This window comes from Centruroides vittatus, unplaced genomic scaffold, assembly GCF_030686945.1.
Source record: "Centruroides vittatus isolate TY-2023 unplaced genomic scaffold, ASM3068694v2 contig_134, whole genome shotgun sequence".
Classification (NCBI taxonomy): Eukaryota; Metazoa; Arthropoda; class Arachnida; order Scorpiones; family Buthidae; genus Centruroides; species Centruroides vittatus.
The window spans coordinates 425,900-452,845 of record NW_027120852.1 but is presented as its reverse complement, the minus strand read 5'-3'; the positions used below and the strand labels follow the sequence as shown (position 1 = coordinate 452,845).

The following is a 26,946-nucleotide window of genomic DNA, read 5'->3' as shown; positions in this document are numbered from 1 at the left end:
TACTCGAAATACTCCAATAAATCTGAAGCGAGACTTCTGGAATGCGATTGGAAGAATATAGATCAAATGTCGTAGACGAAACACCGATCTGGTTGGTTTTCCACGCTCGTTCCTTTAATGTTTAATAAAAATAAAACAATTGGGAAAAATAGGTTCGAAAATAATGTCATTTATTATCACTTTACAATTATTTTATGTTAAATATAAGAAGGTTTCGTCGAAATCTCGGTTGGCCACGTGTTTATAAAGCGTATCTTCATCCTTAGTCTACCCAGGGCCGGATTATCGAATAGGCAAAGTAGACAAATGTCTAGGGCCCGTAATTCAGAGGGGCCCGGCTTCAGTGCAGAAGATTTCTGTGTTTCAAAACGAGTTAAAAATTATTTAAGAAATTCGATAGGACAGAAAAGGCTGTATTTAACAATGGTTAGTAAGCTGCAGTCGACCAGCCATTGCCTAAAAAAAAAAAAAAAAAAAAAAGTCAACAGCCACCCGTGCGTCAGAAGTAATGTACTGTACGCCACGAGATCTCTCGCACCATCTAGAAATCTTCCTAGGGCCGCCTCTTGTGGTAGTACTGATGTATGGTTATGATTTATTTTCTAAATCTAAACTTATACGTCGCGACATCGCATATTCGATATAGCGTTCAAGTTGCTCGAGTGCGAAGATATTACAATTCAATAGTGTTTTATAAAAGAGTTAAAAAGGATGACACCACGGTGTGACTTGGGGTGACACCACGATATCCGCACTGGGTGTCACCCATGCTACCTACGTTAATGTCACATTATATAAGATTTGTTTAGAAGCAACTTATTTAAATGGGGCCCCAATTTAAATTTTGTCTAGGGCCCGCTAGAGGCTTAATCCGGCGCTGACTGTCCACCCATAGAATTTTGGTAAAAATACAACCGTAAACGACAAAAACAAGTGCGAATCCTTACAACAGTAACGTGAACTTAAACAATCGAACGGCTCAATAAATAAAGTACTAAAAAAGGAATTTACAAAAATTTCGTCGAGGGGACTACTTCACTGCAGTTTGGCTCGTTTCGACGAAATACCCGCTACGTTGTGAACGACAGAATTCATTTTGGTAATGGCCGACACGGCTTTGTCTCCCACGTCAAAGCTAGTGACGTAATTCCTGATGGTATCTAAAGCTTGCACGGCTTCCGAGAAGGATGGAATCTTGGAAGGTTCCTCGTCGTTCTCTTCGTCTCCTCTTCCTCTCCTCTGTTTAGGGTAAAGCGTTTGATCGGCCGTCGTCTGACAGACAGGTACGTCGTCGTCGCAGGACACGTAATGGTCGAATTGCAATTCTTCGCTAGATGCGGCCCGTAGCCAAATGTCCGACGGTACCAAAGGATGACACTGTGAATCTTCCTCCCCCATTTCTCTTCTTCTAAGAAATTTCGTCTTCCTAAAACTGCTTACAATGGTGGATTTTTCTACCTCGTCCCAAGCCGATACCGCGAAGTATAGAGCGTCTAACACACTAATTTTGGGCTTGAAAGAACGATCCGTTAACGAAACCCACTTTTGAATCAGGTGTCTTCGATAGTTCCGTTTAAATTCCTTGATCACGCCTTGTTTCAGAGGGCGTAACACGTCACTCTCGTCCGACGGGAAGTACTCGATGTTGATGTTACTTATGCGCTCGGTATCCGGAGGATGCGAAGAACTTCGATCCAATAACAAAAGAACGTTTCTGTTTTTGGCCGCCATTTTGGTATCGAGAGCTTTCAGGTAAGCTTCGAAGACTTTACGAGTCATCCACGCGTTCTTGTTTGCTACGTATTTACAAGGAAGCGTGCGAATATTTTTGAAGGATCGAGGATTTTGGTGCTTTCCTATAACCAGGAGCGGGAGTTTTTCGGTTCCGGACTGGTTGCAACACAGCAATATTGTTAGCCTCTTGCCAATTGGTTCCTGGTGGGTGGCCATGTCTTCGGGTACCAGATCGTAATATATACCGATTTCTTTGGCGCTGAAGACGTCCTCCGATTTGTAATCCTTGGAAACGGTGGAGAACCAAGTTTTTTCTTTATTTTCGCTGCTGTAAACGATGGCGTATCGATTTTTGAACCTGTCGATCCAGCCGTTACTGGCTTTGAAGTCTTCGATTCCCATCAGATTGGCCATGTGACAGGCCTGTTCTTTTATCATCAGCCCGTCGATCAGAACGTCGTATTCTTGAATCTGTTTGATCCATTCCACCATTGCGTACTCCAAATGCGCAAACTTCCCTTCTCGAGAGCGTTTCCTTTTGATGCTGAATTTTTCTACGCACCACATGATTTTTTCCCTGAAAAACAATAAAAACGTTAAATTATTTTCCAAATAATAACTGCTATTATTACAAATAACTCCTAAATCAGTTTATACGTCATAAATTACATTCCGATACGAATAATATACAGAGCTCAAGTATGCGAAATCGTATACTTTGTATATATATCTCGTTATTATATATAATAACGAGATGTATATAGTTTCTTATATCACCATTCTTATAGTTTGAGGTCCTTCAGTTTAGCGCCACACTCGATTTAGTGCCAACTTCGAAAACGAGCATTTCTCTTCTTTCTAATAAAAATATGTCACAAATGTTTATCGAGACGGAAAAGCCAAATCCAGTCCTAAAATACAAAAGAAAATGTCTGGCTCTCTCCCAAATACATTTGTTATACCTGTGACGAAAATGGGGTAAACATATTTATTCGCGGTGTTAAATGGATAAACAGGAACATAAAATAACCCGAGCGAATTTAAACTTCGATTTAACAATTTGGTGCGTCGATTTACAGTAAGAACAGCACAGCACAAATATAGCTGTATTAACTGTGTGCTGTGCGGCTAACACAGCTTACTGTTGACGTGGATACCGTAAATACTCAAGGATAAAGAGTTTACAACTCGTTTTACGACTTCCTAAATGAAGCATTTGTACGATTTCAAGTAACATTCGCGGAGCTTTCTCGTATGTCAATAGAGATACAACGATACGTGATGGAGAAGCGTAACGCTTCACGACCTTCGTATAGCGAACTATCGTAAAAAAAACAGTGAAAATAAAGTAAATGAGGCGTGATCAACTCGACTTGTTATTTCGTGGCAGATTAAATTCAAATTTTATAAGTCATAATTATTCGTTCCGTCAACGGTGACGTATTTCCGGAAGTTTTACGTTTCGTATCAAATAGACAGGTCCCGCCATCTGTTAGCTGAAATAGAAACCGTTTTTTACAAACCATAATTTCTACTTTTAGCATATTTTCCCATTTCTTTTTGATTAATCTCGATTTTTACAGTAAAATATTTTCAATTCTCTCGATTTTCCGGCAGAAAAATAATACATTCGCCGGAAGAAACCTTATTAGTGACGTCGCTTCCGTTTAGCCAATCGCCGTTAGAAGACGGAACTTTCTATAACCAATCGCGGAGTAAAGTTTAAAATTTTCTAGCCAATAGAAATTGTAATTTCAAATTTACCAAAGTTAGATGGACGGGAAATTACAGAAAATTGGTTGGATTACGTCAACGACGGTTAGAATCGATTAACTTTAAAATTTAATTGTTTTGTTGTTGTTAGTTATATTTAAAATTTAAATTACCAATGATTTTTATTGCCGTTGTCCTACGTTCAGGGAGATCGAATTTGAAGAAATTTTTATGCAAATTAGAACGATGTCACTAGAGTGTGTAAAAAATAAACGTCACAGGCAACTGTTTTCTTCTGTATAGTACAGTAGAACCTGTGTAAACCGGAATTGTACGGTACCGAATATTTCTTTCGATTTGAATAGGTTCTTTTCTAACTTAGAAAATCGTTCCGTTCCGAAGAATATTTTTTCGTTTAGTCAGGTTACGTTTTGAACAGGTTTCACTGTATATATTTTTACGTCATTCTCGTATAATTTTTTTTTTTTTGTAACGGAGATGTGTAAAATGGAGCATCGATCTGACAATACGAATGCGCCTATACTAGGGCGTGTGATTTCTGTACCATCCCTTTTTATATTTTTCCTGTTCCGTAGAGAATTTATCGGGTTTCTAGTGTGGGTTTTTCATTATTTGGAAACGTTCTCTCGATTCTTAAAAGACGCCAAATAATACACTCCCAAAAATTTAGGTTGGCACGTGAGAAAATTTTGGATCGTAAATTTGGCAAGTTTGGCAGCTTATCGCTCTAGAGGAGCTGGGATGGTCTAAAAACCCCAGGAATTTTTCGAGGAGGGTTCTTCCGGATGCGTCGAGTTCCGTCCCTCACACCAGACCGCGCCATTTTGGGCCTGATAATTGGAACAAAAATAAAATGCAGGGCTCATTACAAATGTTTATTATTTTCCTAGGGACCACAAAGAATTTCGGTCGTCTTGCTGCCCCTACTAATGTTATGGCAATGTACTGTACGCATCATCAGTATTGTAAGCTCCCGGACGACGAATGAGATTACATTGCAGAATTGTTATTACAGACAGTCGATTCGTTTTCAACCTGTATTATTATCATATTGTAGGCGCATTCTGCAATTGTCTACTCTAAATTATGACTTATACTACTAATTCGGGGAATTTATTAGGCATAAACTTACAAAATCGAAAGTTTCGATGGATTCTACATTCGAAGAAATGCAAGACAAGAACGATTTTAATCGATCCGAGGTGAAATTTCACGAAAGAAAAAAGAAATAGAGCAGTGAAAGTCGAAAGGACATCAGGACGACGTGAAATGTTATTTACCCGTTACGGGCCTCGTCGTCTTTTTTAGAAACCCCCAAATAACGATCGATGGCGTCGATTTCGTAATAGACGGGAGATGTAGACAGACGATATACTTCAGAGATAAGTCGATAAAAACTCCAAAACAAATATTCCGTGAACTAAATAAAGAATATTGTATTATAATTATTATCCAAACAACACTATAACCAGTTTTTAATATAATAATACCGAAGTATTTTCCTTTAACTAGAGTAGTGTTTTCTTGCTATAGACGCACCTGTAGGAAATACAGGAGCAAGTTTCCCTTCCTGTTTTCCTCTTAAAAAGGCAACGATCGACTAGGAGGAGAACGATAACAAAGAAAACGCGTATAATTCCTTCTACGTCTATTATACAATATGTGTGCGGGGTGAAACTCATGACAACTAGTGATTGAAAGAGCGTTTGTTTCTTTGTATACGGCAACACGAGACGTGGACCATCTGCCGAGGGGGGATGCCTCCCCGGAGGACTCTCTATGGAAAACTGGTCCCTCTTTACGCAAAGAAAACCCAGAAAATTCTACGCGGCCGGGTCGTTGGCCAGAAGCCAATCCACCACCGACTACCGATGTTGGGTGGTTTCTTCCACTTGGCTACTTTTTTTTAAAACTCTTTCCGCCCTGTGGGCACTAAGAGGGCCTCTTTAAGCAAGCCCATTGTGGGTTCGGCCAGGCCCACAATGGAGCGGCCGGGTGGTGAGGGACGGGGCCCGTCATATCCGGACGGACCACCTCCCGAAAAATTCCTGGAGATTTTTCGACCCGTTGGGATTCGAACCCGGGTCCCCCAGAGCGGTAGGCTGCCACCTTGACTGAACATTGCACCGTAATTTTCAAATATTTGATTTTTATTGGAAGTGACGTTATTGACATTTCAAAACATATTTGCAAACGGTCCATATCGCCCAATGTAAAAATGAAGTGGCTCATAATCAATTTCCGTGTGGGGTGAAAGGGACTTCAGTTTTATCCAATATGGTTCCTGAGCCCTGTTCCTTACCATCATTACCGTAATAAACCCTTCGTAGGGGTTCTGTTTTTCTAGATTGGCACCTAAGAATTTCACTTTGGCTTTATCATTTCGCGAATTTTTGGGACTGTTTAGCCTTCGGGAAGCCAAGCCTCCAATCCCTGTCTAGCTAACTCTATTGACAATCTGCCGGCTCCATTGTGGGTTAGGCCTTACCCAGAATGGGTGTAGTTTGAGACCACCCAAGTATACTCCAGTTGTACTAAAGCCATAGTCCATAAACCATACATAATTTATGTAGTCACGTGACTGTCTTTCTTCGACAATCTCGCGACGTTACTGCTTGTGGTGACGCTCTCTGAAGAATCAATCGCATCACGTTTCGGACCAGAAAAAAACGAGATAAGGAAAAGGCGAAGTGCGTGGGGATTACCTCTGGTTTGGATGAGATTTGGATTCACTAATTAAGAACAACTACTGTAGCTCGTGCTAATTCCAATTCTAAGGAATCCGGAAATAATTTGAGGGGATCTAATATTCTAATTATCGAAATATTGCGAATTATGCGTACAAAACAATAAAAATGCACGAGGCATAGCAACATTTTACAGCTAGAGACAAGAAAAACACGTCGTATTGACAGTGGTCAGTGTTGCCGTTTTGTGTAAAATCATACTACCAAGAAAACCTCTAAGTATAATAGAAAAAACCTCCAATTGTTACGAGTTTCAAAGACTGTAAATAATCTAAATAATAGCGGAGGCCGGATGGCCGAGCGGTCAAGGTGGCAGCCTACCGCTCTAGGGGACCCGGGTTCGAATCCGAACGGGTCGAGAAATCCCCAGGAATTTTTTGGGGGGTTGGTCCATTCGGCTATGTCGGGCCTCGTCCCTCACCACCCGGTCGCCCCATTGTGGGCCTGGCCGAACCCATAATAGGCCTACTAAAACAGGCCCTCTTAGTGCCCACAGGGTGGAAAGAGTTAAAAAAAAATCTAAATACTAGCAGTAATTACAACTATTGATGCCATTCAAAACACGTTATTTAAGTAATTGCAATGGAAGCTGGATAACTCGAAGTCATTTTGTTTCGCTGTCGTCTAGATTACATGTTAAATCAAACCGGTTAACTCAAATGGGATTTTGATACAGTACTTTCATAAACTCTCCAGAATTTTAATTTAAATAAAATAACGTTCACCTAGAGAATAAATTAATCGGAAACGTTGTATAAAGCGAGAGAAACCTCGCACGATTAAAAATAAACACGATGTCACGTGACGGCGGGCGAGGGGTGGTGATCGCGCGTGACCTAGATTCTGTAACTGCCATTCGAACTTACTTTTTCCTACATTTTTCTTTTTTACTTCATTACTGATTGATTTCTCCGACTAGCTGACGTAATAAATAAATGGATTTTCGATAAATTAATTTTAAAAAGCGATTAAAGTCCGATTCTCTATAGAAGCCATTGTATTACAAACACCTCCAATACGGCGCCATATTGGAGGTGTTCGTAGTATACGAATTTACTTTATGTCGTCGTAGCATTTGAGTATTCGCTAGTAAATTCCCTAAATTTGGGGAAAAAGCCTAAACCTGGAAATTCCGATTACAATCTGCGCATTACTTTTCCTTTAACCTCGATTATCCGGGGTAATACGTATTATCGTTTTAAACACTATGAATTACAGCATAAGAAAAGTAGTTTATTTGTTTACGGATAATGCGAAACCTCGGATAATTGGAGTTCCACAGTAAATTAAACCGTGCATAAATCATATTATTGCTTTAATTCATTAAACGTATAATTGTAGAATAAGTAAGATGTTACTTTAACAATTACATTACAAACAGGAAACCCGAAACAACTGTTAAACCCTTTTTTCCACTTATCATTCGAATTACGAGCAATTCTCCAGTTAATCGAATAGTGGAACAAAAAACATCATCGATTAAAACGTTTAAACGGATTCTAAAAAAGTATTAAAATCAAATAAGGTTGTCAAAATCGAGAAGCGACGCCATATTTGTTTCCGAATCGAAAAAATTTAAACGATCGACGTCATATTTTTATAACGGAAACAAAAAGTCGAAACGACACGGAGAGACGGAATTTTTTATTTTTATTTATTTATTTATATTTTTTTCGTTACAGACCTCATCGTCTCTTCTTACATGCCCCGAAATAGCGATCGATCGAGTCGATTTCGTAGTAAACGGGAGACGTAGAGACGATACACTTCGAAGTCGATAAAAGTCCAAAATACAAATATCCCGTCGACTAAATAAGGAAAGTGGTGTTAAAAATTACTACACGAAAACACTACACCAGTTTTAGCTTCTGTAATAATAATAATAAACAGGAGAATTTTCCTTTAACTAGTGTAGTGTTTTCGTGCTATAGACTACGTTGAGAAGACGCCAGGAAACAAATGTTCTTTATTCCTGTTTTGCACTCCTGCATCCAGCAATCGCCGTTTCGCGGGGAGGAGTGTCGAGAACAAAGAAAAACAAGCGCCATTCATCTTCCTACGTCACACGGTACAGTTACGTAGCGCGTGTGTTGTAAGCGAATACGTCGTAAGCGTCTTTAACAGCGTTATGTCGTTTACCTGTTAGACACGATGGTGCTCAACGTGGAGGGTGGGAGATTCAGTTTTTGAGCGATTTCCATACGTTTCATGTGCGGATTTTTGTCGACTTCTTCCAGTATTTTTAATTTGTCTTCGGTGCTGAGCTGTCTGGGTGCCCTTCTCCTCTCCATTCTTTTCGTAAATTCGTCCACGTGCTCGCTTCTCCGTAGCGTGACGTCGCTGGCATCCGAAATATCGATCGACGGGCTCGACCGTTCGGGTGAAAGTAAAAGGCGATGAGGAAACGGCGAAACGGGTGAAAGAAAACCCACCTTTTGGGGAATTTTCCCGATTTCGGAGTGAGATGACAATTAATAACTAACTATTCTTTTTAACTGCGGGCGAAGTTTTGTCTATTAGGCCGGTGAGGTTCGGAAATTCTTCAATAGAGGGCGCTATCAACCCGATATTAAGGAGGGTGGAAACTATTGTTTTTGGCAGGGCCTCCGAGCACACGTGACCGGATCCTTTTCTTAAACCTGTTAGAAACGTTTAAGACAACAGAAACTTTATCTTTGCAGCCGCTTCGTTACTTTTATTCAGTTTCGACAAACGCGTTACACACATGAACACGGTCACAAAGCCTACTTACTCTCCTAAGCCCTTAATGAAAAACTACTTTCTTGAGTTAAATAATAACGATAACGGCAATTAAGGCTGATACACACCTTATAACCTCATTTAAAGTATCTGTTGACGCACTAATTTACATAATGATCGATAGGATCGGGGTCAGCTTTTTATCTTTTGTTTTATATGGAATATTACAGAATACATTAAACGTAACATAAAAATGTAAGTTGTCCCATGCAACAGTTAATAGATCCGTGCATACACTTACAATTGCACTTCCGTAAGGATTCCTGTGTTATTATTATGCGCAACGACCTTTTATTCGGTAGATATAAGATACTTGCTTAGAGATCCAGTCGTAGGCCTAAAGGGCCCTATTTAATTTTATTTGATTTGTTGCCTATGCCTTGTATGGCCTATCGATACGCGTATACATAGCGTAAAATCGTAAATCGTTGGTTATTGCATCAAGGTCAAATAGTAATAGTACGGATAGTCAATTTGTTAACAAAATGTAGGTAATACTAGGTATACTTTTTATAGTAAACGTTTTGGCTAGCGGTTGAGGGAAAATTGTAGACCTGGCCGAATAATGGCCCTGCTAAAAAAAAGGCGAATTTTAGCGCCCTTTTTTAAAAGGAAAACTTTACGTTTGGTCCAATGTCTGCTCTCTATATTACGACCTACGCGTAGCCTCCTTTCGTTTAGGGCCTGGAGATTCGTAACGTGACATAGTGTATGCAATTTTATTACAATTGCGTGCGTGCCATTTCATTCGCACTCGAAGAACAAGAAATTACAGCAAGAGAATCGAACTCGGACTCTTCCGGAATCCAATTCTAACGGTATAGGTAATTCTATCGAAATCGCATTCCCGTCAAAGTATCGCAACTCTGTGTATTCAAGTGCGATGTATATCCCGTAAAAATAGTATGTCTGTGTGTTCGTTCGTTACCATTTGATGTTTATTGCAAAGGAGACATGGAGGCATTTTTAAAGAAAATGCCAGTTAAAAGCCATACAACAAGCTTTCTATTTTTGAGGTAGATATTTATCCTTCACGCAATGAACTTTCGTTGCAAAGAATTAAAACATTTTTGCATGTTTTAAAACTATTTTTAAACTTCAAATTCTGGTTAAACGATCGCCTTTCGACCCATTTCTTTCTATATTTAAAATACACCAGAGATGTGAGCATATTCCCGCATTATTAATAGATTATAAATTAAAAACGAAAAATATATTTTGTTATCTAATAAGACCTACTCGCGTTCGATTGTTAAAAAAATAAACAGAACGACATAAAATTCCCCTTAAGCAAATCAAATGAACTGCCGAACGATCACGTGATTAGGGCAAATATAAAGGAGAAAATCTCAAATCTCATTCTGTAGTCGACTCCAGACAAGTAAACATGGCAAAAGTCGCCCTCTTCGCTTTCGTCGTCTTCTTGATTGTTTCTGTCAATTCTCAATACTTCTACCCCATGTTGGATAACTTCGCTCCTCTTCATCACGTGGGCCATTCCAAACCTCTGAATGCCATCGCTTACATGGAAGGTCAACACACCAACGGAGTTCTTTACTTCCATCAATCTGTAAGCTAATTAAAACCATTCTATTGTTTTAATTAATTCTTATTTTATGTAATTTGTAAAATTGGCAAAGATTTTAGGTAGGGGTGGACGTGGCAGAGCGCTAAACCTTAGCTACTGTTTCGAGCGCGACGTCGTTGTTACTGTGATAAAATTGCATTTTTTAAAGAATAGTCTCTTTAAGAAAGGTCGAATTGCCTCGTTTTATAGAGGAGCCTTTTTTCCAGAAAGAATCAGCCTTGTTATAGAAGAGAACAAAGTCTAACTTTTAAGGAAAGGATCCCTTTTTAGTGAGAGAGCGTTCTTTTAGAAAGACAAGTTCGTCGCCTTTTTTAAAAAATTTTAAACAGTAATTTTAGAGCTTTTTTCATTCTTATAATAATACGAAAATGAATTACATACAGTAAAACCTGTGTAAACCGGAATCGCACTGTTTTCCGGCTTGGCAGGTTTTTTAACATAGAAAATCGCTTTGTTTCGAAGAATTTTTCTTTTTTGGAAGATTTCCGTTTTCTACAGTTTGCACTGTATGAAAAAATCAAATAATTAAAGAAATTGTTAGATCAAAATTCGATAGGAGTAAGGCAGAGAGACAATGTTTTTAGCAAGTTCCATATTTCGAATGCCCTGCTTTATATTATTTTTTAATAATTCTTTAAGTCTGAACTAGAAAGCAGGCTAACGAGAAAGGGGAACAACCCGGAAAATTCAATTTCTGTTTATCGAACTAATAAGTTATAATTCGATTTTTTCGATGAAATCGCTTAATCACCCCTCGTTATTTATTTAAATTATTAAAAGTACCAAAGAAACCTGCAAAGATGCGTGAGTCATTTTCAGCCTTCCATTGATAAATTGTCCAATTTGGATGGTTTCGGAGCGTAACTGGGTCAAAAAATGAATATTTTTGATAAGTAAAAGATAAATAAAAGTAAAAAAACTCGAATTTAATAATTAAAAAGTTGCTATTACCATGGAAATGAAGATGTCGGATTAATTTCGCACCTCCAGCATTTAGTATGGTAATTTTTAAGTTTTATTGCGAATTTTCCTTGATTATTTTTGATAAATTATCTTACAATTAACAAAAATTTACGTTTAAAACAGCGTGGATCGATTGCGATCTTAATATATTATGCCCGTGCGGAAAAATATCATATCGCATACAATAACTGGTACAGAGGAAAAAGTTCATTCTCTTATTAAATAATTTTACTTATTTTTTGCTTCAGTTAACTTTGTTTATCGCCAGGAATTTCATAAAATTATCTTTAAATTTCAGTCGCCCATTAGTCCCGTGATTATAACGGGAGAGATCCACGGTTTGGAAAAGGGTGAACACGGAATGCACGTTCACGAATTCGGAGATTTAACTCATGGTGAGTGTTTATTTTAACAAAGATAAATGGTAATTACACACAGCAGTCTTCTGGTAACGTTTTTCGATTGTCTAGGATGCGAGAGTGCGGGAGAACATTACAACCCCTACCACAAGAACCACGGAGGACAATTCGATGACGACAGGTAAATTTCGGTTAATTTTCTGGTAAACACTGGGTGTGTCAAACTGTGAGTATCTTTCCACATTGCAGACACTTGGGAGATTTGGGTAACATCGTGGCCGGCGGACACGGAGTGGCCAAAGTGTACAAAGTGGACCAAGTGATGAGCCTGTTTGGAGAACATTCCGTGCTCGGAAGAACCATGGTGGTAAGCCTTTTGTATCCATTAACACGCGGGATAGTCCAGTTCTTTAAGAATAAAAAGGAGCATAGAACATAAATATTCAAGAAAATACAGTATTGTTTTTCGTAAGTGGCGTTTTTCGTAACGGTTGGCTAGTGGTCTAATTTACTTTTTTCACGAGTTCAATACGAAAATACGTCACTAAACGAAAACAAATGACGAATGGTAACCTTTTTTGAATTGATTTATCCAATTGAAGTGGGAACCATAAACCCATAATTTACAAATTTAGGTCGATTATAGTTTTTACTCACCCGTTTATTAACATAGAGAATCGTTGACAGGTGCACGCCAATCCAGACGATTTAGGACAAGGGGGAGACGAAGAGAGCAAGAAGAGCGGAAATTCCGGCGATCGCTTGGCTTGTGGCATCATTCACGTGATCAAACACTAAAAGACGCAGAACGAGGTTAAGGATACATGTATATTTTTACATAACCATTATTTATAGTCTAAATTATGTCTAACATCTTACACCAAATTTATTTAATAATTCTGAGCACAATAAAAATTGGGTTGTTTATACTTTGTAGTTTTATATGTAGATTCTCCCATATTGGAGCCATTAACAATAATCTTCAGCAGTCCGAGGATTCGTATTCGAAATGTTTTCATCAGCGGTATGGCCAAGTTAAGTTAGACCCGCGGCGGTTCGGGCCCAGTAATAGGAAGGAAAAAGTTAAAAGTCCACAATAAAATGTAATTTTCCGACAAATTTCGCGTAGAAACGGATCGATGTCCGATAGAAATGAGGTCAAATTAAGTTGGAGCTTCTGTAAACAACCCCCGTATACACGCCTGTCTGAACTTTTACTCAAGATAACGCGATAATTCAAAAACCGGTGTTCTATTACTTTCTGAAAAGTTTTTTCTTCACGTAACAATGGAATTCTTTACGTATCACTTACAGTATTTTCATAAAGTAAGAAATTTCAGATGAAAATAGTGCGATACGTAAAGAATCTCGTCACGTCACTATGTTCCGAGGAAAGTCCACACGATCCAAACGAAGCAGAACGTTACGTCGAAGCACTGTTCAAAATTCGTTATTTCATACCGTTAGATAAATGACAATTTTGGCTTTCGAATCGATTCCCGGGCATCGAACAAATTCGCTCTTCCGCAAAATATTTTTCTCGAATAACTAGTTAGAAAAGTTTTAAAATAGACGAAATATTACGGAACAGACAATTGCGCAATTGTCCTAACGAGTATATACGATTACTTGTTCCTACAATTTATTTTTATTTATTATATCAGGCAATAGGTCGACCACGCGTGTAAAAATAACTGTCGTCGAGGTGACACTGCACTACAAATGTTTATTGTTTTTTTACGAGGAAAAATTATTATAAATCGACCCAGATAATGGTTTTTTGACCTTTTGTATATTCCAATAAGAGTTTTCGAATCTAAAAACACATCATCTTGAGACATGGAATATCTGTTACGTCATGTAACGGAGCACCACACAACTTGGCATTGGAGAAAATTTAAACAAATGGTCTCTCGTTGTTCCTCCCGTTTGTTTACATTAGCCAGTTCGCTAACGCTTAGCAATTAAGAAACACGCAATTTACAAATTTCTTAGTCACGTTTATTCTTAGTTTCGGAGAATTTATCGAGGGCAGAGAGCGTGACGTCCTCCATCTACGGGTATCGTCACACCCGTCACGAACGACGCGCCATCCGACGCTAGAAATGCTATAGTGTTGGCCACTTCTTCGGGATTTCCCGGTCTTCCCAGAGCGTGGGTGGTCTTGCTGTGTTCCAAGAACTGAAAGAAATAACAATTTACGATCACAATAATTATCGGAAATAAATTTAAACTACTTCAGAAAACACCTAAAAATCTATAAATGCACTACGAGAGTGCCTTAAATTCGCTACTCAGAAAGGCTCTCGGAAGCCCCGTCTTCAATAATTTCGGTGTAACCGTCGCTCGAAGGTAAACCGAAAATATGGGGGGGGGTCGAAGCGCATTGCTTGGCGTTCGACCTCCCACTTCCGGTGTGCCGATCTGACAAGTAATCTCGTATGACGGGTCACTCCTAGTAGGTACTTCGAAGGTACATTCGGGGCCCTAATCGGCCTTACACGACGGAGTAGCGGCCTTTTCCGGCTCTGCAGATTCACAGGAATGTCTCCGTCACGTCGCCATCTCTTCAGATTTGTTGTCCGTGGAACCAGACGGCATTCGGCTTTCACCATTGAGGTGAGAGGTGATTGCAACATCATTAACTAGAATTCTTCTGGATAAAGTTACAGTAAATTCTACATTTGGTTTGGTTTCGAGAAATAAATATACGTTAAAAATTAAAATGGATGACTGGCAATTTAAACTTTATTTCGCATCGGTCATCGTTACATCGTTAACAGAGAAGATGGAATAGGGAAAACCCAATTCTCTTAGGTGACACTGCATTATACTGTTCAGAGTATGACGAGTATATTTAACTTTCAAAGAAAGCGATAGTGAGCATACAAATTTTGTACATGTAAAGTGTTTTTTTGGATATTGTGCGAATTTTTTTAATATCAATTACTGCATTCGGCTCGAGTTTTATCTAATTACAGACGTTTTTGTAACTCCGGAAATTCCGAAAGAGATAAGTGCATTTTTCTGCACGTTCGTCTCGTTTTAGAAGCTAACGTTAACAAAAGAGAGTGACCATACTTTTGCAGTGATACGTCATTCGTATCGCTTTCTCTCGTCAATTTTACGTAATTCGACCATTCCGTCCCACCCGTTTTTAACGACATTGGCGCAATATGTGGGAAACCAAGGCCAAATACGACCAACTGTTCTAATTTTAAAGTAAACTGTTTATCGGATACTCTACGACAAGTAATCGATGGTGAATTTCTGCAAGCGGTATTAATTAAATAATTTACTTGAATATAATTGATTAATAAAAGGGAAATGTAATGTACTGTACAGTACATACGAAATGAGTGTATTGACTTAATATATTTGTGTAGAATGTAATTAAATCGTTATAAATACCAACACAAAAATAATTTGAAAATTTTGAGATCCACTTTTCTAATGCTTTGTTGCCAGAAAATGAGCCGGTGTGGATTTTTGTTAGCACTTTTCCATTAGTATACTTCTATGGAACTATTTATTGCATTCGGACAGGATGCTTTAGATGGATTTAACAAGAGAATTTGGTAATGTCTGAAAATATTTTAAATGCCTTCGAAGACGTGCGATCTGTGGGAGTAATGGCATTTTCTCCGATATCAATGGGAAGCTAAAATATTGGATGGATGCTATTTATTTTGTTACTATGTTTTTTGTTTTCGGTGGCGCACACGTCACACCGTACCCATTCTGGCACGACTGCTGGTCTACGGTGTGTTAAAAACAGTTTTATTCTTTACTTTTCCATTGTTTATTTTATATTTTAAGCATATATTTAACCTTTATGCAGAAAAATGGAAAATCCAGACCACTTCTGGTCTCTAACAGGTCAGATATTTGGTTTGGTACCTTAGGTTTTCTGTACAGAAAACATTTCTCTATCCTTATTACAGTATAGACTTACCATTTTAGTAATACATGATATTGCGAGTATGATTTAGTGATTCCATTTCTAATTCTTTACAGTTATTTATGAGAGTCAAAATTTACCGAGAATTTTGAGGAAAGTTTTTAAGTCGGGAGCTAAGTTTTATCAGAACAAGTGTAGAGTAAAAATTTTTTCCTTTTTAAAAAACATAACAGAAAAATATAAATAAATTATTTTCAGTTACAGAAATCTATTTATGCATTGCATTAACAGTTTTCGTAAAATTAAATAAGATATTTAATTACGGACACTTACTTTGTTATAAGCATCGTCGGAGAGTCCTCCCCGTTTCTGTAATTCTGTCACGGTCACTCCGGGGCTGTAAAATTGTAATTTTTCAGACTTCAAAAAATGTAAGTTTGCATTACAGTTAATTGAAGATAATAATAATTAAAATAGATTCTTGTTTTAGAAAATTATCACAGCTTATTTTCAGAAGCAATGTTAAATTTATATTGAAATTGTAGTCACGTAATTCTAGGAAATAAATAAATTTGCGCGTTAGAAATATAAAATGTAATCCGTCGAGCAAACTACCGTACATACATTTGTAATAATTCATTGGTACGAGTGTAGTGATATTACCTTCCAAAATGGAGTAATAAATTAGTAAGATTGAAAGCAGTAAAATCATTTGATACAAAAAATTGTATTGAATTAAAACCAGATATTTATAACAGATGATAAATGTGGACAATTTAAATACTTTAAATAATATATTCTCTGTCAACAGTTTAGTACCTATAGTATTTAATAAATCACTTTTAGTATGTAAACTTTATTGTTAAAGATTTCTATGGAGAAGATTTTAGATCATTTATACCTTATATTTTGTAAATTTTAAATTAATAAAATACAGCAGTGTTTTAACACTATCATAAGTTTTCTATCATGATTATACAGTATAAAAGATTATATTAAATTATTTATATTTTATTTTGTTGTCATTTCAACATAATATGATATAATTAAATGTTTATTTTCAAGGACAGAACCTCAATTTATGAAAAAATTAGTTTGATTTATGATACTTAGTGACTTTCCAGAAACCAATTACATCTGAAAGTAGAGATTTATTATAGTTAATATGAAATATATTCAAATTACGTCATTAACATTGTCTACATACAACTACGCTTACTAAATTGCTATTGAATTGCAAACTCTAAATCTGGAAATAATTGCATAAAAGTTTAGGCGCATTTATTCCAAAAATGAATAAAAAAATAATTAAAGTTTATTTTTTAAATATAATTACATTTCGAAAACAAGACAATTATTTCTTAACAGGGCTCAATAGTTATTATTTTTGTACAATCAAGAACAATTTAATGTTTTTACACATATCAAGAAATCAAAACTAATTACATAAAAAGCTAATAATGATTATTTGCAAAATTTCTACTAACGAAAGTTTAATAAGAAATATAAATTACAAATCATACAAAACAAATTTATTTCCTGTTAATTTCTTTCATATCTATTTTCTATATTTTCCACATTTTCAACCCCTTGTGATATAACATACCATAGTTTCAAGTAAATTTCTAATAACCTAATAAAATAAATAAATAATTTGTAAAGTTTCTTTGATGCTAAGTATGCTTACGACTAATGGGTCCTTGCAATAAGATACCAATCTAGCATCACCACGTTATTTTCCATTCTGGTCGACACCGTCCGACCTCGTGGCGTGTTAATTTTGTTTTCGACGGTCGGTCACAGATTTTTAGTACATTGGTACTTTGTGTAGACATTACACAAAAGAATTTCAGATGTTATCGTCATTAAACAAACGACACAAAATTATTCTGTATTTTTACTACTATCAAATGAATTTTTGTGTACAGTTACAACTTACTATTAAGAGTAAAGACTAGTTTCGTTTATATAGCAAAGTAATTTATATATTTTGAAATGTGGACAAAGTTGCCATGATTAAAGCTTTATGAAAAATGGAGTGCATTAATAGGGTCCAAAGCCACAATAGGTAAGTATTTAAAATTTTAAAAAATTGCACGGACAAAAATCACCCCTACTTCAGAAATGACATTACAAATACCATATAACATCTGTTTTGATGCTTTTAAAATACATTTAATTTAAAATCAAACTCGATCATAAAATTAATTAATTGAACGTATGTATTGTAAATTTATTAAAAAACATCAATAAAATTACCCAAAATTGTATTTTTGCATTTTCTCCGTTTGTCCGACTCTTTTCTTTTTAAAAAAAATGCACTTTAAAAATTAAATGATGATAGTTTTTCTATAACATTTATCAAAATTAACATCAGTTTACAAAATATACAATATAATCTGATTATGAAGCAAAAAAATTTCAATTTTAACTGGCAATCTATTTATTAAATGTTTTCGACCATCTCTGTGGCCACTGTCGGGATATCTCTTAAAGAATATTAACCGATTAACGAGGAATCCGGTTCACTTTCCTCACTCCAACAGATTAATATGTTATTGGGTCTGCGCGATGCTCCTCGGATAGTACGAAACGGACTTTATTTTCAATTCCAATGTCTGGCTACCCATTACATATCAAATCTAGCTATAGTATGGTTAATATCAGTAACATAACATGTAGTATAACATTATTTTGTGTTAACAAAGCAACTAACAATCACCAAATTGGCTTTTCCATGTTTAAGAAATTCCAAATAAGTTTTTACTATTAAATTAAAGAAAGTTTCATTTCTAGACCATTAAAAATACACAGAAATTTTTGTTTTGAGGGACAAATACATCACTGGTGATTTATTCAATACCTAACTAAAACTGCCAGACATTTCACTGATAATACACAATACATTAAGAGACTAATCCAAAATTCAAATTATATACTCGAAGGAAGATATAATAAAATTACGAAAAAAAAGAAACGATGGTTTATAATTTTACTTACTTTACGGCATTTACTCTGACTCCTTTAGAAGCCAATTCTATTTTTAAAAAAAGCAGCATTTTATGTGATGATAATCATATTAAAATAGAAAAAATAATTCTTAATAAAATATCAGAATTAAAGTTATTATTTATTCGTAATCTTCTAAAATCTTTATCAGGCTGGAAGAAAATATATGCAACACAACTCTGAAAAGAACCATAAAAATATTAAAATTTGTTAGTGCAGATATTTTAAGGTTCCTTTGAGAGTTGTGTCATACATTCTTAATCTTTTCAATTTTTTTTGATAATTAAAAAAAAAAGCATATATTTATATTGTCTAAAATGTACATTTGTCGTTTACAATTAAATATGTAATTTTCTATATTATAACAATTTTATTATTCCGAACATCTTTCAAATCTTTTCTACCATTAAAAGTTATCATTAACTTTTTGGTTTAAGGAACTTCTTGTATTTAATGATGAATACAACTTTTTGACATCCTCCTCTCTTATTTGGATCTTTCTCGGAGAGATTTAAAACGTCGAAACAATAAAACGTTATTTTGACTGTTTCGACTTTTTAAGTCCGTTTGAAAGAGTTCTAAAATTTTATTTGGTGTAAGAGTTCTTTAAAGACGAGTGTAACCTCTTTGGTTATGCATTCCTTCTCCAGTAGACAGCATTAGAAAATTAATTTTTCCATGAATTCTCAACAACAGAAGTAAATAAAACTTTGCATTAGAATACTGTTTAATTCTGAAGTATTTTAAAAACTGAATACGTTAATTTGCTATTAGTTTTTAAAATTGTAGAAAATTTGTAAAAAGTAAACCAATTTGATTTTCAAAATTCTGAGCCCTACGTTAAGAAGTTAAGAACTAAACAGGATTCTAATGCAAAAACTATTTGGTTCTATCTACTTCCACTTTCAACAATTTTTTGGAAAAAGATTCTCTCATAGAAAAAGCATTAAATTTTGAATGCCATCTGCTAGAAATGGTGTGGATAACCAAAGATGTTATAATTAGCCGTAGCCATGAATTTAACTTACAAGTGTAACCAAAAAATGCATATTTTGTTGTATTTATGGTATAAATTACATATTATTAATATTGAACTTAATTTGTAAAATACTTCCTTTAAATTTTACTATAAACACATTTCCTCCTAATTAATTATTTATATGCAGTTTAAATTTATTTAATACACTTATTATTTATAAGTCATGCCAATATAAATTAAAGATACACTCAGAAAATTTATAAAAACTTTCAAAAAAAGATTAATAAATTAAAAATGTCTTTACGTCTCGTCCTTTCTATGCATCTCGGAAAATAAGTCTCGTGGAAAGGTCGACCGGTTTTTTAGATGCTTCTCGTCTGCCTCGATTAGTAAACTGCTATAAAATTTCCCCGGCGACGACAATTAAAAAAATATACACTTGATATTTTATCAAAAACGTAAGTTACACAAAGATAATCGGCATGTCGTCGATATCATTATTCAATAGAATTTCATCCTGGTAACTTATCATAAGATAGGGCGATCGTTTAAATTTATTTTGTAACGTCACCTTAAACTGCCTTTACAATAACAAATCAATCATGTTCAATCTTGTTTCAATCAAAATTGAAGATGATATCTAATGCAATGAAACTACAAAAAAATTTATCCTAATGCGGAAACATTATACGGTTTCAAGTGTGGTCGTCTATATCAAACAATTCCAATATTCGCAAATATACGATAACGTTGCAAAATTTGTAAACATTCTGAATACTTACCGATAGCCGTGCATCGAGTAAACTGATCGATAGCACTTTTTGACATGCAGTATGCCAAAACTCCAGGAAACTGAAAGAAATTTTAATACATCAAAAGACAATTAAAATAATAATTTCCTTTAGCTTTTTTAGATTAATTTTTTACCGATCTCAAGCCGTTAACGCTCGACACGTTTACTATGCAACCTTTGCTGTTTATTAAAAATGGTGTGGCTAACATCGTCAAGTGATAAATTGATCTGAAAATAAAAATTCAAGTAATTAATTAACAAATACAAGAAATGATGAGATTTGGCATGATGCCACATACAATGCCATCTGCCAAATCCAAAAGCAGTTCAAAGAACAGTTTGACCCTAATGTTGATACTTTCACTAGGAGCCCGGGTTGAACCATCCTGACAGTTCTACCTAGTATTATGTATCCCTTTAAAATTTATTTAATTTTGTTTACTTTCATGAAACCTTATCAGAATAAACTAATGTAACTCACTGGTGTGAAGTTGCTAGTAAACTGTATGACAAATTTTGCATGTATACATGCAAACATCCAAATTTTAAACCAATTTAGTTATTAGATACTTCTACATAATGTTATACAAGTCAATTTATCTTGTGCAAAAAAGTGTCTTAATGTAATGTAAAGTAATTTGACCTAAGATGTAAAGGCAGAACCAAGTATGTGTTGTACAATGAATATTGATTGAAATGAGCAGTTTAAGTTTTGACAAATATGCTGCCATACTTATCTGAGATTTCGACCCCGTGATCTGCATTTTAGTTAATTATAAAAAGCAAGATCTTGTTAATTATTTCGCTGATCGTCGACCACCAGAAAAGGGAAACTTTCATTTTTTCCTCTCTCCTTGCCCGCTCGTGACACCCTCGTAAATAACATTGTTCCACCATACAAACCAACATAAAATATCAACAATCAGACCAAACCGTCCGGTCCGCGACATCCCTTGTCAGCTGGACCCAGACGTGGCTCAAACTCCGAGCTATTAAATCAAAGATCACATGATAATTCTGCCCCACTAAAACCATATAAAAGAGGCTCACACCCGATTGTTGGGGCAAGCATCAAAAACCTCTACCAGACCTTGCTCCTGTCCTCCACCTTGACCACAAGCTCTACACTCTGTCGTCAGAATGCTTATCAAGGTACGTTTTTTTTTTTTTTTTTTTTTTTTTGACTATGTAAACTCTCTCTCTCGGTTGACTTATTAAGATAGCTTAACCATGCTAGGGAATTAATTTCCTGTTATTCTATGTCGGTCTTGACTCTTGTCAATTGGCTATCGTTTGTATTTATCCTTCCAGTGTAATCTCATTTTTGTTTGTATATTAAACTTGTTCTGTCTGTTTAAATGATTGATTACTCGTGTATCGCCAACACCTTATCAACGACCTCACTGACCCTCCCACTCATGCTTAACTTACACCATCCCTAGACACCATGAACGGGCTTAGCCATCCCATCGCCAATAAGAGGAGTTTAGAGTTCCCTTCTATACCCCCCAAGTTCTCACACATACACGTGTACAGGGGTTGGACAAAATACCAACAAAAGATCACTTTTCATTTATTAATAAGGGGTACAACTCCCTTTTGCAGATAATACAGCTGAAATATGTTGAGGAATAGACAAATATAAATCACAAACAACTTTAATGTCAATTTTGACCATTATTCAACTAATACTGATGTTAATTCTTTGATTGAAGTAGGTGGCAGAAATCAGCTCCTAATCTTTTTCTCAAGATGCCCCACAGGCTCAATAATAATCAAGTCTGGTGATTAAGGTGGTCAAGGTATATGCTAAGTTTAGTTTCATAATCCTCAAACCAAGATCAAACACATCCAGCAGTGCGGGTAGAAGCATTGTTGTCCTGAAAAATTGCATCCCAAATCATACAGCAACTTCCTCCATGCTTGACAGTGGGTTTCACATGGGGCTTCACATGACCAGAAGTGGGAAACACAGTTGAATTCATTGGACCATTTCACATGTTTCCATGTCTCTAGTGTCCATGTTTTGTACTCTTTGTACCACTGGACATGCTGTTTGATGTTTCATGATATCAACAAATGTTTAGCTTTTGCAGCCCCTGCCATTAATATTATCTTTACACAGTGCATGTTGGACGGTTTTCCCCAATATTGATACCCTTGCACTTGCAGCCAAATCTGCAGTAATCTGCACTGTCCCTCACATCCAGCTTTGACTTTTGACCACAGCTGCTTCTGTTAGCAGATGTTTGCCTCTCTTTGCATACTAAAATGTAATGAAAGAAACAGTAGATTTTGTTACACCCATCAACTCAGCATCTCAGGTCAAAGAAGCCCCTACCTAATAGGCATACACAAACAATCATTTCCATTTGGAAATCTTTTAGGTCTGACATAATCATGTTTAAAACAGTCAAATAGCTTTTTCAACAGCCTAGCTTACATCATTGTTGTTAGTAAAGTTTATCAACAGTGATATAATCTAGACAAACGATGAAAACAGGCTGTACCTGTGATTGCACATTTCAGAAAGAGTTCAATTTGACTGTTCAAATTATTTTGTCCAACCCCTTATATTAAAAACTGCTCAAATGCTATAAAGAAATATAAATAGTGTTTCACCAACCTAACATTAATGTTAAACATCCTGTCGTACTGTTCCAACGAGGTGTTTTCAATTGTACCAAACTCTATTATGCCAGCATTATTAACCTGTAATAAAATATACAGTTTCATTGATTACGTATAAAATTTACCTCGATTATGCAAGACTGTAGCAAAGACATCATTAAATTTTTAATTACAGAAATTTCTCTGCAGCTATAAAAAGACCAACAAAAAGTAGGAAGATAATTTTAGGTTTTAAAAATGAAATTTAATAATTCCAAATTGCTGTTTATTGACAGAATAAATAAGATTATACTTCTATCTAGCCTTAATTTTAAACAAAATCGTTATGCAATTCTATTAAAGAATTTAACTGAGGAATCATGCATTATATAAGATCTGTTGCTAGTATTTCAGAAATTTCTTTCATTCTTGTCTTTTCTTCTTGTTGAGAGAATTAGTAGACATTTTGTATTAGTTTCTTTGTTCTTAATGATATTTACATACTAAATTTAAATAATATACTATATTGTTTGGCTCAATTTTTGCATGCTGTGCAAATTTTTGTTTGTTGTCAAATATCTGTATTATTATAAACAGAGACAGAAATGCAAAAATTTCTTAATTAGTTGCAGCAAAGATATGAACAGCAAAGAAAATTTATAACAGAAGAGATGATTTATATACCTGAGCAAGAGTTCAAATTCTCTTCAATGTCAGAAAGAAGTTATATAAAAATATATAATAGTTATTCAATATATTTGAATTATTTGAATAGTGTGATATTAATCAAAGTTACAATAACATAATTTCTATATGATGATATAAAATCATTGGAATCTTAACCGAATGCATCATCTCCGTTTGGCACCATATAGGAGAAGCCATTGTTATGTGACAAAGGACAATAACTAAATATTTATCAATTTATTGCTAATATTTTTGAAGGATAACCAAACTGAAACTTACCAATATGTCTAATTTTCCAAATTGTTTAATGGTTTCGTCAACCAATCTCTTTACGTCGGTTTCTTTTGTTAAGTCTCCAACTACCATAAGAGGCTACAAAAAAGAGATTCAACTAAGAATTCAATTTAATAAAAATACAGTATTGAAATCTTGAAGTTTACTAACTTTGTACTTTGAGCTCGAGACCTCCTCGCACTTTTTAGAAACGCTTTCTAAATTTTCTTTATTTCTTCCCGTTAAAGACACCCGGACGCCGAGTTTTGAGAAGAGAACGGCCGTGGCCGCACCGATTCCCGAACTTGCACCTACGTATTTTTGACATTGTTATATTATTTTCTGTTATTTAAATACCAATGCTATGTAATTATGAGCATCGATACTCTGTACAATTTAACATGCTTGATTCTTCGCTAATGTTTCTTACCTGTTATCAAAGCTACTTTTTCAGATAAGTTGGCTAAGACCTGAGATGCCATGTTGTCGTTCACTTATCCTACAGCTTTATCTGTAAGTAATTAAACATTATAAAATCCCTCTCCATTTCATAATTATCTTTCAAAACAGACACGATAGCAACAATATATGACAGTTCCACATTATTAAAGCAAATATGAAAACTGCTTTACCAAAATTCTAGAAGCGATATCACTTTTAAGTCAAAGCATTAAAACAAATTTATTGGAGAAAAATAATGATTTGCAAAAAGCAGCTTGGTAACACTGTAATTAATTGAACCAATACTAAGGTGTCAAGGTTAAATTTTGTGTAAATTTATATACTGATACATATTAACAAACAGTCATTAAATTTCATAATTTTGTATGAATCTGTGCATAGCATATTCCTCTCATTGGAAGAGAGGGAATTTAATTATTCACTTGCACAAAGAAAGGAGAATAAAATTTTTATGACTACCTTTATGACTAGGAAAACTTTTTAAAATTGGTATTTTTATGGAAAATTGAATCAATAAATCATTTTATTTTAAAAAACAACATATTTTTATTTATTTTAGTACAAATTTTACAAGTACAGTGAAAAAAATTAATTTTAAAATATTTTCACAGGTAAAAATAAAGTTATTTTGTTTACAAATTACAAAATATAATTATAAAATGCCAGAACGATATGCATGCATCACAAATTAAATGCATAGAAGTATCACAAAGTGTTTTCTTCTTAATCTTAATGTCCTTTTCATCACTTCGGGAATTAACCGTCCTTACGATGGAGTCGCCCTTCCTTTTTAGGCTACTCTTCTGCCTCAATAGGTAAAATACAGTTAGAAATATTGTCCAAGTTTTCAGCACAATCATTAAATTTAGTTTACAAATTAAAGATTAAGAAGACTTTGTGATACTTCTACGCATTTAATTTGTAACGTAAGCATATCGTCCTAGCATTTTATAATTATATTTTTTTAATTTGTAAACTAAATTTAATGATTGTGCCAAAAACTTGGACAATATTTTTAACTGTATTTTACCTATTGAGGCAGAAGAGTAGCCTAAAAAAGAAGGTTGACTCTCCCATAAGGACAGTTAATTCCCAAAGTGGTTAAGATTAATAAGAAGACACTTTGTGATACTTCTATGCATTTAATTTGTAAAGATATTTTGTTTTGACTTAGATGATCTCTTTTTGCTAATCAGAAACTACACCAGATAATAAGTCTTATTAATAAGCAAGGTCCTAGTAGACAGCATACACAGGAATTAACACAGTCACATTTCAAGTAGGCAAATTACAACAGCTCTAAATGGCAATTCATCTGCCAGTAGAAGATTAGAAAATTTAGCCTTACGCAAAAAATTCCTTGTAAATTGGACATTACACATAAAGATACAACAAAGTAAGAATAAAATATCATTAGCTTTAAAAATTTTATAGAATAATAATTTGGATTCTCAAACAAATAAAGTTTTTTTCTAAAATTTAGTTAATTATTTAATTTTTCATATCTTAGCATTTACAGCAGTCACAAGCTACCCACAGCTCTCGAGGTCCTAATTTGCAACCCTGGGCTTTGTTAACACGAACTCATTTTCCCGTCTTCCGTCTCGGACGTGCCACCGTGCGGCCCTAATTGAACCGACATTTGTGGTGAAAACATTCAAACGGAACTCGACCAGTGAAAAGATTAGAATAAACTATACTATATATATATATTACTAGTTTGCATATATTATTTAAGAAGCTTTTTCCCAATATATTTGATAACCTCCAGTACTGTTTTGTTACAGGTTATCAAATATATTGGTAAAAGCCCGCATCTCAGTAAAAAAAAATGCACGTGGCTCAAATCGATTTATACATTTGATGCTGTTTATTAACACATCCACTGGTTGTAATTTTAACATCAGTAATGCACAAATTATAAAACTTGATGTGGAAAATGCAATGTTAACAAAACTCCCAGACACTTCCGATCACGTGTTAATATAACGAACTATGACTTTGCCAAAGGTCACGTGCAGATCAAGTTGCGTGTAAGAAGAGTTTAAAACGTATTAGATTCACTAAGATATCCGTTAATAATTACTGAAAAATAAATATTAGTAAAATAGAAACTAGAGAAACAAACAGACACGTAAACTTAATTGACAGTTTACCTAAACGATATTAAAAGGACCCTACGTCGGAAAACATGTGAGATAACTACACCTTCGCCACCTGATATTAAAGACGTTCAATTATGCAAAAAAAAAAAAATTCCTTAAAATTAACAAAAACTATATTTGTTTATATACTAAATTATTTACCAGTATACTATAATTTTTATTAAAATTAAATGTATATGTTT

At 34.9% G+C, this 26,946-nt stretch overlaps 4 protein-coding genes and 1 long non-coding RNA gene across 6 annotated transcripts in view; 2 read left to right on the top strand and 3 right to left on the bottom strand.

Annotated features, from left to right (window-relative positions):
* LOC136990754 (HIG1 domain family member 1A, mitochondrial-like) overlaps positions 1-26,946 on the top strand; it is a 330,009-nt gene that overhangs the window by 82,897 nt on the left and 220,166 nt on the right. The window lies entirely within an intron of this gene.
* Positions 785-8,827, bottom strand: LOC136990726 (tigger transposable element-derived protein 4-like). The gene is made up of 2 exons (XM_067289148.1): positions 8,355-8,827; positions 785-2,311 (listed from the first exon to the last, which is right to left on the bottom strand). Exons 1-2 carry the CDS (start codon positions 8,504-8,506, stop codon positions 1,036-1,038), a joined length of 1,428 nt encoding a protein of 475 aa, XP_067145249.1. The 5' UTR covers positions 8,507-8,827; the 3' UTR covers positions 785-1,035.
* Positions 10,188-12,814, top strand: LOC136990747 (superoxide dismutase [Cu-Zn]-like). The gene is made up of 5 exons (XM_067289178.1): positions 10,188-10,545; positions 11,825-11,921; positions 11,997-12,066; positions 12,135-12,252; positions 12,573-12,814. The coding sequence occupies exons 1-5, from the start codon at positions 10,363-10,365 to the stop codon at positions 12,681-12,683; spliced, it is 579 nt and encodes a 192-aa protein (XP_067145279.1). The 5' UTR covers positions 10,188-10,362; the 3' UTR covers positions 12,684-12,814.
* Positions 11,903-12,630, bottom strand: LOC136990756 (uncharacterized). Its single transcript, XR_010883107.1, has 2 exons — positions 12,543-12,630; positions 11,903-12,293 (listed from the first exon to the last, which is right to left on the bottom strand). It is a non-coding gene; the product is annotated as an uncharacterized lncRNA (long non-coding RNA).
* On the bottom strand, positions 13,865-26,835 carry LOC136990740 (3-oxoacyl-[acyl-carrier-protein] reductase FabG-like). Of its 2 annotated transcripts, XM_067289168.1 has the most exons (10): positions 26,756-26,835; positions 24,568-24,648; positions 24,309-24,448; positions 24,144-24,236; positions 23,194-23,279; positions 20,702-20,795; positions 20,557-20,626; positions 18,787-18,823; positions 16,120-16,183; positions 13,865-14,066 (listed from the first exon to the last, which is right to left on the bottom strand). In XM_067289168.1, the coding sequence occupies exons 2-10, from the start codon at positions 24,617-24,619 to the stop codon at positions 13,908-13,910; spliced, it is 795 nt and encodes a 264-aa protein (XP_067145269.1). In that variant the 5' UTR covers positions 24,620-24,648; positions 26,756-26,835; the 3' UTR covers positions 13,865-13,907. The 2 variants fall into 2 exon arrangements, with proteins under 2 accessions (XP_067145269.1, XP_067145268.1); XM_067289167.1 differs by lacking the exon at positions 26,756-26,835 and having other exon boundaries at positions 24,568-24,693.

What these genes read in the sequence shown, in the direction of transcription:
- LOC136990747 (XM_067289178.1), top strand. Translation starts at nt 10,363, where the DNA reads ATGGCAAAAGTCGCCCTCTTCGCTTTCGTCGTCTTCTTGATTGTTTCT. An exon ending in TTCTTTACTTCCATCAATCT is followed by an intron (nt 10,546 to 11,824) that starts GTAAGCTAATTA and finishes TTTAAATTTCAG; the next exon opens with TCGCCCATTAGTCCCGTGAT. An exon ending in GGACAATTCGATGACGACAG is followed by an intron (nt 12,067 to 12,134) that starts GTAAATTTCGGT and finishes TCCACATTGCAG; the next exon opens with ACACTTGGGAGATTTGGGTA.
- LOC136990740 (XM_067289168.1), bottom strand. Translation starts at nt 24,619, where the DNA reads ATGGCATCTCAGGTCTTAGCCAACTTATCTGAAAAAGTAGCTTTGATA. An exon ending in AAAAGTAGCTTTGATAACAG is followed by an intron (nt 24,449 to 24,567) that starts GTAAGAAACATT and finishes AAAAATACGTAG; the next exon opens with GTGCAAGTTCGGGAATCGGT. An exon ending in TTGGAAAATTAGACATATTG is followed by an intron (nt 23,280 to 24,143) that starts GTAAGTTTCAGT and finishes ATTTTATTACAG; the next exon opens with GTTAATAATGCTGGCATAAT.
- LOC136990726 (XM_067289148.1), bottom strand. Translation starts at nt 8,506, where the DNA reads ATGGAGAGGAGAAGGGCACCCAGACAGCTCAGCACCGAAGACAAATTA. An exon ending in AGCACCATCGTGTCTAACAG is followed by an intron (nt 2,312 to 8,354) that starts GTAAACGACATA and finishes ATTGTTTTTCAG; the next exon opens with GGAAAAAATCATGTGGTGCG.